This window comes from Equus asinus, chromosome 5 (genome assembly GCF_041296235.1).
Source record: "Equus asinus isolate D_3611 breed Donkey chromosome 5, EquAss-T2T_v2, whole genome shotgun sequence".
NCBI lineage: Eukaryota > Metazoa > Chordata > Mammalia > Perissodactyla > Equidae > Equus > Equus asinus.
Window position 1 is genome coordinate 41,427 of NC_091794.1, and position 14,215 is coordinate 55,641.

Here is a 14,215-nt window from a genome sequence, read left to right on the forward strand (position 1 = left end):
TACCCCCAACATTTAATTTCTGGGTCAATTATGAATTAAATCCAAGTGACTACAAGCAAATTTGAGAGACACAGATTAACAAAATCGTCCTTTCTGAATTTTGATAAACTTAAACCCTACTCCGGGGAAGCTGCTGCCGCGGAATTCCCTGAGCACCGTCGCGAGGGCTAGTGCGCTCAGGCGCGACCAAACCGTCAGCGCGATGAAGAAACATCGATGCTTGAAAACGCTTCTATGCAAGATTTTTTCTCACCAAGAGGAGCATGAATCTCAGGGTTTCTCAGTGTCTTAAGTAAACACACACTTTGCATTTTGTAACTGTGCAGGCTGCACAGATGAGCATCTCTGAGCTGTGACCCTGCAGTGGCCCTGTTTTCACTCGCTCATGACTTACCCCCAACGTTTACCACTTACATGACCAAAATTAGTAAAAAGATTGTAACTCACAGCCTGCTTGGAACTATAACAGTTATTACAGAGCATGTGCATTTTCCTGACTTACCTCCGCTATATAAGTACCTGAATAAGTACCTGAATCTCTCGTTTTAAAAAGAGGTGGGAAGTTTAGCATCACGAGATGTTACCTCACAACTCTTCTGATCTTGGGCAAGTTTGAATCCTTTCTTGCCATCACAATAACAGTAGTAACCCCCAGGGTAATTGACACAAAGTTGAGCACACATGTTCTCAGAGCATTCATCCACATCTATGATAAAAGAGAACATAAATTTTAATATCTCCTAAATGTTCAATCCAATAGAAGAAGGAGTATTCTGATTTTAGTACGACATAATCAATGATAAATCCTCAGTCAAAGAAACCCTTGTGACATCAAACCACATTTATACACTTGGCACAGAAATTTAAATGAGTTACAAGTGTAATTTATATTTATTTACATACTCAAAACAACAAATTTAATGTATAACTCTCAGTAATTCATAATTAATAAAACTATAACAATTATACTAATTTTCTCATTTTTAAGAAAAAAAGACTGAGAGTCTCAAGTTAACTGTCATTCTGATTATATGAATTCCAATGACACTACCTCTCAATTCTTTGTTTTGAGGAAAAAAAGGAAAAGAAATGGAAGGGGAGTGGAGGGGAGGGGAGATAGGGAGATAAAGGGAAGAAAAGATCCCTTTTAACTGAAGGTTAATGTAATTTGGAATAAATGACAATAGCAATAACATTTGACTTTTCACAATGCAATGATTATTGGTGGCAATAAATTTAAGGGCATATCCTCATTTTTTATTATTATTTTTTTTTTAAAAAACCTCACTATGCTATTACCTCCCATATTGTGAAATCTTCTATGTGGTTCCTGTCCTGGGTTCATATTTTGAGAAAATCATTCTTGAAAAGTTGTATTAATATACTTCAGCTAAAGTCCACTCCAGAGTTACGTAAGATCCTTGACTTTTTTGATGAATGCACACCATGACCTTTGAAAATTCCCAAGTTCATAAATGCTATTACAGTGTAAGTTCCCCTACAAAGTGCCTTAAAATAAAACCCCAAAATCAGTGATCTCTTAATGCCATTAAAATCAAATGATATATGATTAGAGTAGTAAAATATTAGATAAATGCCAGATATAAATTTTTTCTTAAAAATCTGGCATTCATTGAATAAAACTACAATAAGGATTATGAAGTTGGCTAATGATAAATCTGCAAATTACCACAATAATTTCCATCTAGAGTAGCAGAAGAGTAGAAATGGTGTGTAGGGGGATATCTTTTGGTGAGTGCACAAGGAGGTAAGACATCAAAGTCTCAAGAGGAGTATAGATAGTTGAAAAAAAAAAAAACCTGTTCTAAAATTATTATTGATTTAGGCAAACTTATAGAGACAGAAAGCAGATTAGAGGTTACCAGGATTAGGGGAGGGAGGAGGAGGAATTTACTGCTTCATGGTTACAGAGTTCTGTTTGGGGTGATGAAAAAGTTTCAGAACAGATAGTGATAATGGCTGCATAACTGTGAATGTAATTAATGCCACTAAATTGTACATCTAAAAATCATTACCATATGTCCATATTGCCTAAAGCAATCTACAGATTCAATGCAATCCCAATCAGAATCCCAATGACATTCTTCACGGAAATAGAACAAAGAATCCTAAAATGTATAGAGGCAACAGAAGACTCTGACTGGCCAAAACAATCCTGAGAAAAAAGAACAAAGCTGGAAGTACCACACTCCCTGAAGCGAAAATACACTACAAAGCTATAGTAATCAAAACAGCACAGTACTGGCACAAAAACAGATACATAGATCAATAGAACAGAATTGAAAGCCCAGAAATAAAACCACGAATCTACGGAGAGCAAATTTTCAACAAAAGAGCCAAGAACATACAATGGAGAAAGGAGAGCCTCTTCAATAAATGGTGTTGGGGAAATTAGACAGATGCAAAAGAATGAAAGTAGACCATTACCTTACACCATGCACAACAATCAACTCAAAATAGATTAAAGACTTGAATGTAAGACCTGAAACCATACAACTCCTAGAAGAAGATATATATAGTACACTCTCTAACATCCATTTTAGTAGTGTCTTTTCTACTCAGGCAAGGGAAACAAAAGACAAAATATACAAATGGGACTACATCAGACTGAAGAGCTTCTGCAAAGCAAAGGAAACCATCAACAAAATGAAAAGACAACCCACCAACTGGAAGAAAATATTTGCAAATCACATACCTGACAAGGGGTTAATTTCCAAAATACATAAAGAACTCACACACCTCAATAACAAAAAAGTGAACAACCTGAATAAAAAATGGGCAGAGGATATGAACAGACATTTTTCCAAGGAAGATATACAGATGGCCAATAGGCACATGAAAAGATGTTCAACATCACTAATCATTAGGAAAATGAAAATCAAAACGACAATGAGATATCACCTTACACCTGTCAGAATGGCTGTAATTATCAAGACAAAAACAACAAATGTTAGAGAGGATGTGGAGAAAAAGGAACCCTCATACACTGCTGGTGGGAATGCAAACTGGTGCAGCCACTATGGAAAATAGTATGGAGAGTTCTCAAAAAATTAGAAATGGAAATACTATATGACTCAGCTATTCCACTACTTATCCAAAGAACATGAAATCAACAATTCAAAGAGACTTATGCACCCTATGTTCATTGCAGCACTATTCACAACAACCAAGACATGGAAGCAACCCAAGTGCCCATTCACCAATGATTGGATAAAGAAAGTGTGGTGTATATATATACAATGGAATACTACTCAGCCATAAAAAGAGACAAAAATCAAACCATTTGCAACAACATGGACAGACCTTGAGGGTATTATGCTAAGCGAAATAAGCCAAAGAAAGACAAACACTGTATGATTTCACTCATGTGTGGAAGATAAACAAACACATAGATAAGGAGAACAGATTGGTGGTTACCAGAAGAGAAGCAGGTGGGGGGAGGGGTAAAGGGACAAAAGGGCACTTATGTATGGTGATGGAGAAAAATTAGACTATTGGTGGTTAACACAATGCAGTCTATACAGAAACTGAAATACAATAATGTACACCTGAAATTTATAGTGTTATAAGCCAATATTACTTCAATAAAATAATTTGAAAAATGGCTAAATGGGCACATTATATCTTAGAAATATTTTGCCACAATAGAGAAACTACTGCTGATTTGATTAGTTTTAGTCATGGTATTAAATTCACTTTGAAATTTTTAAAAATTTAAAGGAAGATGTGAAATAATTTGTCTATATTCATGATTATAAAAAAATCTCCTAGTCCGTCCAAGCTCCCCGAGCACATGGCAGCACCACCGCAGCCAAACGAGGTAACCACACGTCAAGGGCACCCCAGCCTCCGGCCTTGGCCTCTGCTACTGATCAGAATGTCTCAGATTTCTAGAGCTCAGTTATCATTTGGTTATGATGAGACTTTTATGCATATTTAATTATAACAGAACGGTGTCATTTCCTATTTTACAATAAATGACATACTGACATACGCACAAAAAATCACTGAAAAGCTTGGCATGAAACCTAAGACATGTAACTGTCCTTGTAACCTCCACGTGATTTTTAAGCTTGTCTTTCTTTGTGTACTTGTGTTTCTGTATGTGTGTTTCTCCTTCTATCTTGAAGTTCTTTTTATCTTTGAATATTGTTTAAATGATATGAAAATGTGTTTACTTTGCTTTTAACATACACGGGTCATCTCCAATTCATGTATAGCTTGGAGGGCCAATCTAAGGAGGGTATAACATAAACCTAAAGACCATGTGCCTCACATACTCATTCTCTGGAAGGAAGCCAACGATGACCCAGTCACCAAACTATATCATGAATTGTACCATCTTAGAAAACCTGATCGTTGATGTCAAACAGAACCAATGCTTCTAATACCAAATCAGGGTTCAAACCTACCCTCTCCAGCATCAACAACGGTACCACCACAACTCTACCTTCACAAGACTTTGAGCTGGGATTGTAGCTGTAGCCTTCGGCACATTCACATTCATAGTCTCCTGGGACATTCTTGCACACAGCTGTGCCACAAATGCTTGGCTGTGTAGTGCACTCATCCACATCTGTAAATGAAACTAATATATTAAAAACCATTTTTCCCATACCAGAAGGTGCACCCAAAGAACCCTTGACGTAGGTTTCCTGGACCTAGTTTAACATATGCAATGAGACAACAGAGTGGCCTGACAATAACAAAGTATTAAATCTATCATCATATTTTAGTTCACTAAATATGATTTCTTGATCCAAATGCATAGGGAATTTGACTGATGTTTGCCATGTTCCTTTGTAATTGCATAAAAGAAGGAGAGGGGTTTAGTTACGTTTTTATCTATCAGGTTACAGTATGAAAATAAATAGGAGAAGAAAGTTACCATATTCTTAATATGTAATCCTAAATACATGTTTCTGAAATACAGTCTTAAGCATATATTCACTCTGTATTATCACAAATACGAATTTAAAAATGAGGTGGCTCGTCAGTCTTACATTTTCCCTTTGGAAATAGATAATAGCTAAATCTGCATACTGTTATTGTTGCCTGAAGTATTCAATAGTAATTCAAATTTAAAACGAGACTGAGAAGGTCTCAAAGTATTTATAAAGATGCAGTGAATATAAACTTTAGTGCTAAATTAACGTTCCAGAAATTTCAGAAGTGTTTATTATGTTCCATAACAGAGTAGGAGACAAAGTGTTGACTGTAACTACTTACTAGATAAACACCTGTGAGAAAAACAAAATAAGTGACAGAAATAGTTCAATGGAGACGTAACTATTAGTGAACTTTTCCCCTCTGTCCTCTCTGGAGAAAGACAAGCTCGGAATGGAAAATATATTTTCTCCACTAAATAGATGAGAGTTTAATTTTTCCACAAACTAACAGCCAAAAATTGAAACATTATTTAAAATAACATGCACAAAAATAATAGAATCAATCTCTATGGTAAAGGAATTTTTCTGTATCTTGACCATATCAATGTCAATATCGTGGGTATGATAATACACTATTGTGTTGTAAAATGTTACTACTGGGGGAAACTGGGAAAAGGACACACAGGATCTCTTATTATTATTTCTTACAACTGCATGTAATCTACAATTGCTGCAAAATAAAACAGTTATTTTTTAAAAAAGAGCTATAAAATCAATATTTTTAAAAGAAAGTGAAAGTATTTGGTTTGAGGCATATTGCAAGACTTATTTAAATCATATGAGTTCAGGTTCCAGCATATTGATGTTATGACTCTACACTGACATCCAACATCTAATGAGAAGTTTTATTCTTGCATTTGTAGACATTTACTGGCAACTGGATCCCAAGAATATCCACATCTTGGCAAAGGCCCTATTGTAATAGTTGTATACATAGTCTTCTAATAATTCTGTACTCTATCACTTAGGTATCATGGATAAGAGACTCTGTAAATGAAGCATACGAGAACATACGTTCTGGGCATCAGGGACATTCTTATGTATAAGAAAACTTTTTGTAATTGTTTACATATGTGTATTAACTCAATGGATAAGGATTAAATACCTTTTAACCAAAAACGTAAGTCACAAATTCTTTAGAAGGACTATCCAAGTATTTAAATGTAAACGTATGAATGGGATTATTTACTTATGGAATGCATTTGGTATCGTGCATTATGATGGTTTTCTGTAATGGTGTTCTAATGATATTGTTATTCTAAATTTCCAACCTCAAATAGACCTTCAAATAGGCAGACAAGAAAGAGATACGGTCACAAACTGTTTAGAAAAAATTGCTAAGGTAGTTCACGTTAGAGTCATTCACTGTACTTTAAATAATATTGTAGTAAACCATACCATACCAAACTCTACAGTGCAGTGAGAAACAGACCATTCCTTGCATATAATTCAATTTGGGGATTTAACAAAGCAGATATGAAAAGAGTTTAACAGGAAAAATTTTGCAATTTAACTTACTAAATTTCTTTACCTTGCTGCAAGAAGACGAAGAAGAGGAGGAGTAGGAAGAAGAAAGAAAAAGAGAGGGAGGAGGAGAGGGAAGAAGGAAGGAAGAAAAGAAGAAAGAAAAATTTGCTCCCAGTTTCCAAAAGCAAAATTTAACTCCAGGCTGGAAAATCTCGTTTTTAGGCATCCACACACCTACACTTAGATTTGGAGATTTAGCTACGGCAGCTACACCAGTCTAATGGAAAAGACATGCAGAGAGAAAAACAGTCAAAACTGGGGGGAAGAGAAGCATAAAGAAAAACAAAAGAAATACACTAGTAAAATGACGTGTTAAAAAGTTAAACTGACAGGGATTATTTAAGTTTGAAATAAAAAAAAAGAGTTATGACCAATGATGTGATCTTAAATGTATAAAGAGAAAGAAAACCAGATCATCTTTCCCAAAAGCACAATGGGAAATGAGCTGCAAGATGAAAGGTTTATATTGGAAATTATAAAGGTGTTTAGGACAAGGAAATATAAAATACTAAGGATTCTGGTGGATTTCTTTGTATAGCTGTTTATCTTATTTTAATAAAGGAAATAATATTGTGGTATCTGAAGAAAAGCAAAATCAATGATTTTTCAAAGATTGTAGTATGCAGGGATATGATGAAATTCTTTACAAAATGCACATGTGCACACGCACACATACACACACAGTAAGAAAAAACAAAATGCTCTATACATAACAAAAAGCCCTAGAAACAATAAACCAAAAGGCAGTCCAATAGTAACATGAGGCTTCAAGGCAGATAATAATGTGTATTTATTATAAGGACTTATAACCAGAGAGTTTTCCAAGAATTTCCTGGAGAAATTCCTCTAACTGGATTTAGCTCTCACTCGGGAAACACCTCTTCATTGTACCTTCTTCCTCTTACCTTTGCAGTCCTTTTCATTTGAAAGCATAACGAAACCACCTTTACAGGAACAGTAGTAACTTCCAGGAGTATTATTACAAATCTGGCTGCAACCTCCATTTACATTCAAGGGATCTTTGCACTCATTTACATCTAAAAAGGGGGAAATAAATTATTTCTAAAGTAATGAAGTCTTCAGGAACTTTCCAGGAGGCCAATCCGGATGAGCTGGGTGGGTTTACTATACATACCAGATTCACACATCTCTCCTTGCCAACCTGATTTACACACGCACGTGAATGTGGCTTGGCCGTCTTTGCAGCTCATATATCCATCCTCCTTGCACGGCAGAGGATTACACTGGTCTGGAATGGCTGAAGGAAACAGACATCATTTAATTTCTGCCACATGCTATGGTAAGCAGAATTATATGCCCTTTAATAGAAATCCTGTGCACAAAGCCTATAATCAATGGAAAAATTATAAATCTTTCCTTCAAATAATACTTTTTCATAAAAAGTGAGTCCATTAGACAAAATTTTATAATTATTTTGCAAAAGGAAACTTTTATATTTGCAAATATATACAGTATTTTAAAGCTGTAATTTAGGTATTTTTCATATATACTACCTTATTTTATCCTTAAGATAAATCCACAAGATATTCAGAACAAATAAAACTATTCTCAGTATCAACAGCAGAAAGAATTTGAGACTTCCAATTTGGGCTAAGATGGAGAAACAGGGACCAGACATATCCTCCTGCTTTAAATAAATACAACTGTAGTCAAAATACATGAAACAATGGTTTGAGACATTGGACAACAGGTAGCAGAGTACTATGGTCCCTCACGGAGGGACAACTTCTTCAAAAAGTGTCACAGCAACTTATCACCATCTTAAATGACAGGCCCATTTGTTTCCTTACTCATTTGCAGTCTCTGCCCTCAATAGACACTGTGGCCCCTCGCTGCCTGCACATTTCCACACCTGCTGCTCAAGGCTTCATCGAACTACAAGTTCGTTCCATCCTTCCAGGCCAGTCCCCCTTGTCAGTTAGCCAGTGGGAATTTCTGTTACTTGCAAGAAAAATGTTTTTAAAAACCTAGCTGAAACCTAATCACTGAATTTTTCAAAAAATGACCCCATAAGTTTTTTGAAAAGTAGCAATAAACTAGGTATTAGTTAAAATGATAGAAAGACATCAGAAAATAGTTTTCAAATTATTTTCCTATCCTTTGGTAAATTAAAAAAGATAAAGTGTTATATGGTGATGGACAAGAAAAAATGTACAGCTGAAATTTCACAATGATGTAAACTATTACGAACTCAATAAAAATTTTTTTAAAACAGGAAAAAATAAAGTATGAATTAAATATATGTGTTTTACTTGTGTAATTATAACCAACTTTAAATTAGAGAAAATGCAAATAAATAAATATCTAGATAATGCCAATGCTGAATGTAAAATATTCACTGTAAAAACATCCCAATTCACATCTTGAAATTTTATCTTTTTCTCTTTGACTCTCAGTTGGGAAACTGGTAAATTAGAGGCAAACAATCTACCAGAACTGTCACTGGAACTTCTGAGGGAGAAGACTGACGATATTCTAATATTTTCCACATTATGTTATTGATGCCAGAAGAGTAAAGACGGCCCCACTCCGACCTATTAGTCAACTGCAGCACGTGGTCAGACTGCAGGATTGTGCAGCAACAGGCAAAATAAGGCTGCTGGGAAGAGCACGCTAAGGGCAGCGACCTAAAGTAAACAAGGAACACGCTCTATTTAAACGTTGGGTGGAAAATTCATTTTGAGTAAAACAGCAGCATTTACTCTGAAAACACCTCCTTACTGGGCATACAACCCTCCAAGGGCTTGTTTATTGATTTTTAAACATTAGTCATATTTACAAGTGTACTGTACTTGCAGGTTTTTGTTTAGCTTTGTTTTCTAAATAGATGGTAGGGTGTTTACCATTGACACAGCTCCGCAAGTCAGGGTAAGCGTTTGTCGACTGACGTGCAGCCGTGAACAGTCCAGCTCGGAAAGAACCAAGACAACCTGTGAATGCAAACACGTGAGATCTTAGAGCAGACACACGGAACTTCATCTGAAGTCATCCAAGACAGAAATGTCCAAAGAGTGAACTCTTTCTGCTCCTGTGGATTTATAGGATTTAGCATTCAAAACGTGAGCCCTAAATACTTCCATTCACCTTTTTGAAAAACTAAAAATCTACACACAAGATTACAAGAAATACAGAATCATCAAAAACAAGTCTGTGGAAGTCTCTCTTTGGAAAAGAATCTTAAAGCCAAAAGTGAAAAAGATCTTGGATTAGCAGGGAAATTTATTGTCACATAAATCTGTGTTCTTAATTCTGCAGCAGAGATGTGAAGTTATCCTCAAATCTGTAGACCAGGGCCTGGTTAGGAAAGTGGCTCCACTTAAGTCAGTAGAATGAGCTAGCGTTTCTGGTTGCTGTAGGCAACTCCCAGTCCTTCCAATGTTGTGTAGAGGCTAACACGATATTTGTATGATACCTCAGTATTACAAAGCAGGTTTCCCTGACCCATTTTATTCCTCACTACAACTCTAAGAAACTAGATATAGCAACCTGGCAGAAATAACAGCTGAAGTAGTAGAGATAAAATACTTATGGCCTTAAAGGAACTAGGGGTCATTTAGTGCCAACAATATAACATTTCTTAATAGCCACTGAAGATATTATATGTTACTTCATTGTACAGATAGTCACTATCTAACTGAAAAGGTGGATTTAGTTATCTTTTCCTGAGTAACAAACAACTCCCAAAATTAGTAGCTTAAAATAATCATTCTATTTTGTTCACGATCTGTGGGTCAAATATTTGGAGAGGGTTTGTTTGGGCTGTTTGTGTCTGCTGCGCACACTGAAGGAGCCACCTCCAACACAGCTTGCGCTCACCTGTCTGACAGCTCAGGCTCCCTGGCCTCTCTCTCCACGTGGCATGTCAAGCTTCAGGGCTTCTCCCTGTGCCGAATGTCTCTTAGCTGGTCCTAAAGCAGCGCTTCTTTCATGGCAGCTAGCTTCTAAGAGGAAGAAGGTGGAAGCTGCCAGGCCAATTAGGAGGCGTTTTGTCACTTCCACCATATTCCTTTGATCAGGCAGTCCCAGGGTCCACCCAGCTTCAAGCGGGAGGAGTGGCAAGGATAGACCCCAGATAGTGATGTGGGCGGCAAGACGACATTGCAGAAGAGTGTGTGAGGTGGAGTACATTTTACAGCCATCTTTGGAAAACACAGTTTATCACAGATGGATCCAAAGGCTCATTTGAAGTCAGTGTGTGTATTGGTTTCCTATTGGTGCTGTGACAAATTACCACAATCTTGGTGGCTTAAAACAACCCGAGTTTATTCTCTTACAGCTACAGGGATCAGAAGTCTAAAACTAAGGTGTCAGCAGGGCTGGCTCCTTCCGGAGACTTAAGGAGAGTCTGTTTCCTTGCCTTTTCAGCTGCTGGAGGCCACTTGCATTCCTTGGCTCATGGACCCGTCATCACGTCACTCCCAACTTCTGCTTCATTGTCACATGTCCTACTACCAACCCTGATCTCCTGTCTTCCTCGCATAAGGACATTATGATTACACTGAGCCCATCCAGATAATCCAGGATAACGTCCCCATCTCAAGATCCCTTTTGTCATATAGGGTAACATTCATAGGTTCTGAGGATTAGGACATGAACATCTTTGGGGGGTCATTATTCAGCCTACCATGCTGGGTTAGAATATTTTCCCATAGAAACAAGACCTTACATCATGATGGTCTTTCTGGAGGCCAAATGAGACCTAAGCAGTTTTACATCTTGAGTATTCTTTCCCTGTGTTCATTTGTCCCTCCTCCTGAATCACCCAATCCCAAAATCAGCTTTTTCTATTGTGGATATTGCATTAGGATCCTCGTCTGTGAGAAAGCCTACTTTTGCACCTCTGGACAAATTTGACAAAGAATAACAACCAAAACTTGAAAGTCTTTAGGTTGAAGGTACCAGGTAAAATGTTTCATATGGTGATCAGGATCCCAGGCTAGAGTGCAAAGTAGATTTAACCCATAAAGCAACTTTTATAGAAGTCTATAGGAATAGACGTGATCATGTGCTAATGGAAACCCGCACCCAGGATTACAGTGTGGAGAGCCAGTCGCATAGCCACCCCAAAGCAGTGCAGTACAGAGCCCTCGCTTCCCACTTCTTTCTTATTGCACAGCAGGACTGGGGGGGGGGGGAGGGGGGGGTTGGAGAGAGTGAGTAGGCAGGTGAGACCTGGAGACAGGTTGTCCTAGCTTTTGTAGCCTGAAGCAGAAGAGATGGGATTAGAAACAGAAATTAGGGCCATAAGGGAGGAAAGCCTAAGAAAAAGGCACTTTCAGGAGAGGTTCCAGCGGTCAGGACAGAGTAGCCTAGAAAGAAATCTTGGTTCTACGCTATGACAGTTCCTACAAATACCTTCTATTTACTTTTTTTCCTCATTGATTTTATTAGGGACCAAACTATTGGACTCCCTTTTACCACCAAGACTGTGTTGGCTGTCTTAATTTGTCAATTTTGAAAAATAGTTCAAACAGCCATTGTCACCTAAAGAAAGGTTGTATTGGGATTACAGCAGAGCCAGAGTCCTGTAAAGTTTTCTTCTCTCCAAGAAACTACTCTACATCCCTCTTCTTTAAATCACAGAAGAGGTCATTACGTAAAAGTCTGAACGTTTGCTTGTTTTCAATTCTAAAGCAGAAAGCTGAGCTATTCATACTCCCTCTTTAATGGTACATTATCATTATTGGCCTTTGAAAAGCCCATTGCTTGCTGCTCTAAAATATATATACTCCTTTTTTTTGCTGAGGAAGATTTGCCCTGAGCTAGCATCTTGTGCCAGTCTTCCTCTATTTTCTATGTGGATCACTGCCACAACATGATGAGTAGTGTAGGTCCGCACCCCAGAACCAAACCCAGGCTGCCAAACTTAACTGCTAGGCCACGTGGCTGGCCCCTATGTGCTCCTTTTCATCTCCATGTACGCTCTCATTCACCCCTTAGGCAACCATTCGAATGGGTTAATATATATTTTTTCATTTGTATGTGTTCTTATGAAATACGTATTTATAATTTTGTGTTCATGAATTTTTAAATCTGTAAATGGTTGTGTTTTATGTATCACATTCTCTGACATTTCTTATTCAGTACTGTATTTTTATGATCCATCCATGCTGCTCCATATAATTTATTGTTTCTAACTGCTAAACATTACTCCATGGCATGCAACTACCATTTTTATAATCCTCTCTACCCATGAGAGATACTCAGATTGCCTCCAGTTTCCCACCCCTACAAGCAGCACTGCATGGACATCTTCATGCACGTCTCGTTAATGCATGCATAAGAATTTCTTCGGGGAGCCAGCCTGGTGGCATAGTGGTTAAGTTTACATGCTCTGCATCAGCAGCCTGGGGTTTGTGGGTTCGGATTCTGGGCACAGACCTACACACCACTCATCGAGCCATGCTGTGGTGGCGTCACATATACAAAATACAGGAAGATTGGCACAGATGTTAGCTCAGGACCAATCTTTCTCAAGCAAAAAGAGGAAGATTGCCAACAATTGTCAGCTCAGGGCCAATTTTCCTCACAAAAAAAAAAAAAAAAATTCTTTGGAATGGGTATCCAGGGGTTTCCAGAACTGTAGGATCATTAGATAGGTATGTACTTAGTGTCTCTCCAGAGGCACATTTCCACCAGCAGAGCATAAGAATTTCTATGTCTTGGCTTCCTAATTGTTGCCAGAATAGGTAATGAAGTGATATATTGTTTTTCTGATTTCTAGTGACATGGAGCATATCTTCATGTCACATAAAAAATTGGGGGGTTTGTTCCTCTGAAAATTTTCTTTATTATTTTTAAACTGTTTTTCTATTGGTACTTATTGTTCATGTAGGTTTGCAGAAATTCAAACATTTATAAATCTCTCTCGTTTTGTTATCTGTCTCTTAACCTTATTTTTATGTCTGTCTTTTAAGAGAAGCTCTTAATTTTGTTGTAATCAAATTTACCAATTATTTTGCCTTATGGTTTGTGCATTTGCAGGTTTTTTTCCATGCCATTGATCACAAAAATATTTTCCCATATTTTTTCTTTAATTTCATAGTTTTACCTTGAAATTTCGGTCTTTATTCCACCTAGAATTCATCTTTATGTTGGGTGGTAGTTAGAAACCCAGATTTATTTTTCTCATTATAGTTAGCCAGTCCTCCCAACTCCATCTCCTCAGCAATTCATGGTGATTTGTGGTGTCATCTTTATCAAATATTAGGTTTCCATATATACGAGTCTACCCCTAAAGTCTTTATGTTCACTAGTCAACATGTTCTTTTGACAATATCATACGGATTTCTTTCTATAGTTTTGTAGCATTAATATTTGATGAGGTGTGTCTTCCTTTTGCATTTTTTAAGGTTTATTTAGGCATGTGTGGACTTTTATTCCATGATTTAAACACTAAAGTGAACTTACTGAATTCCTTTTAAAAAATCCAGCTGGAATTTTAAACAGGATTGCTTTGAATATATAGATTAATTTGAGAAGTGATCTCCTTATGCCATCACTCAATTCAAGATCATGAAATATCTTTCCATGATTTCAGTTCATCTTCTATATCCTTAGAGTTTTAAAATTTTCTCTATAGAGATGTTATGTAGTCTTAAGATATTTTAGATATTTTATGGGATTTGCTATTACTAATGGTATTATCTTTTCATTTTCTACTAAAATATTGTTTGTACAAAGAACTATCACTGATT

General features: G+C 36.9%; 1 protein-coding gene across 2 annotated transcripts in view; it reads right to left on the reverse strand.

Moving 5' to 3' along the window:
• Window positions 1–14,215, reverse strand: part of PROS1 (protein S) — a 65,744-nt gene that overhangs the window by 18,823 nt on the left and 32,706 nt on the right. For both annotated transcript variants that reach the window (XM_014858500.3, XM_070508531.1), the window contains exons 4-8: window positions 9,362–9,448; window positions 7,633–7,755; window positions 7,403–7,534; window positions 4,472–4,597; window positions 585–706 (exon numbers count right to left, since the gene is read on the reverse strand). In XM_014858500.3, coding sequence (XP_014713986.3) covers window positions 585–706; window positions 4,472–4,597; window positions 7,403–7,534; window positions 7,633–7,755; window positions 9,362–9,448 — 590 coding nt within the window. The remainder of the gene's footprint in view (window positions 1–584; window positions 707–4,471; window positions 4,598–7,402; window positions 7,535–7,632; window positions 7,756–9,361; window positions 9,449–14,215) is intronic.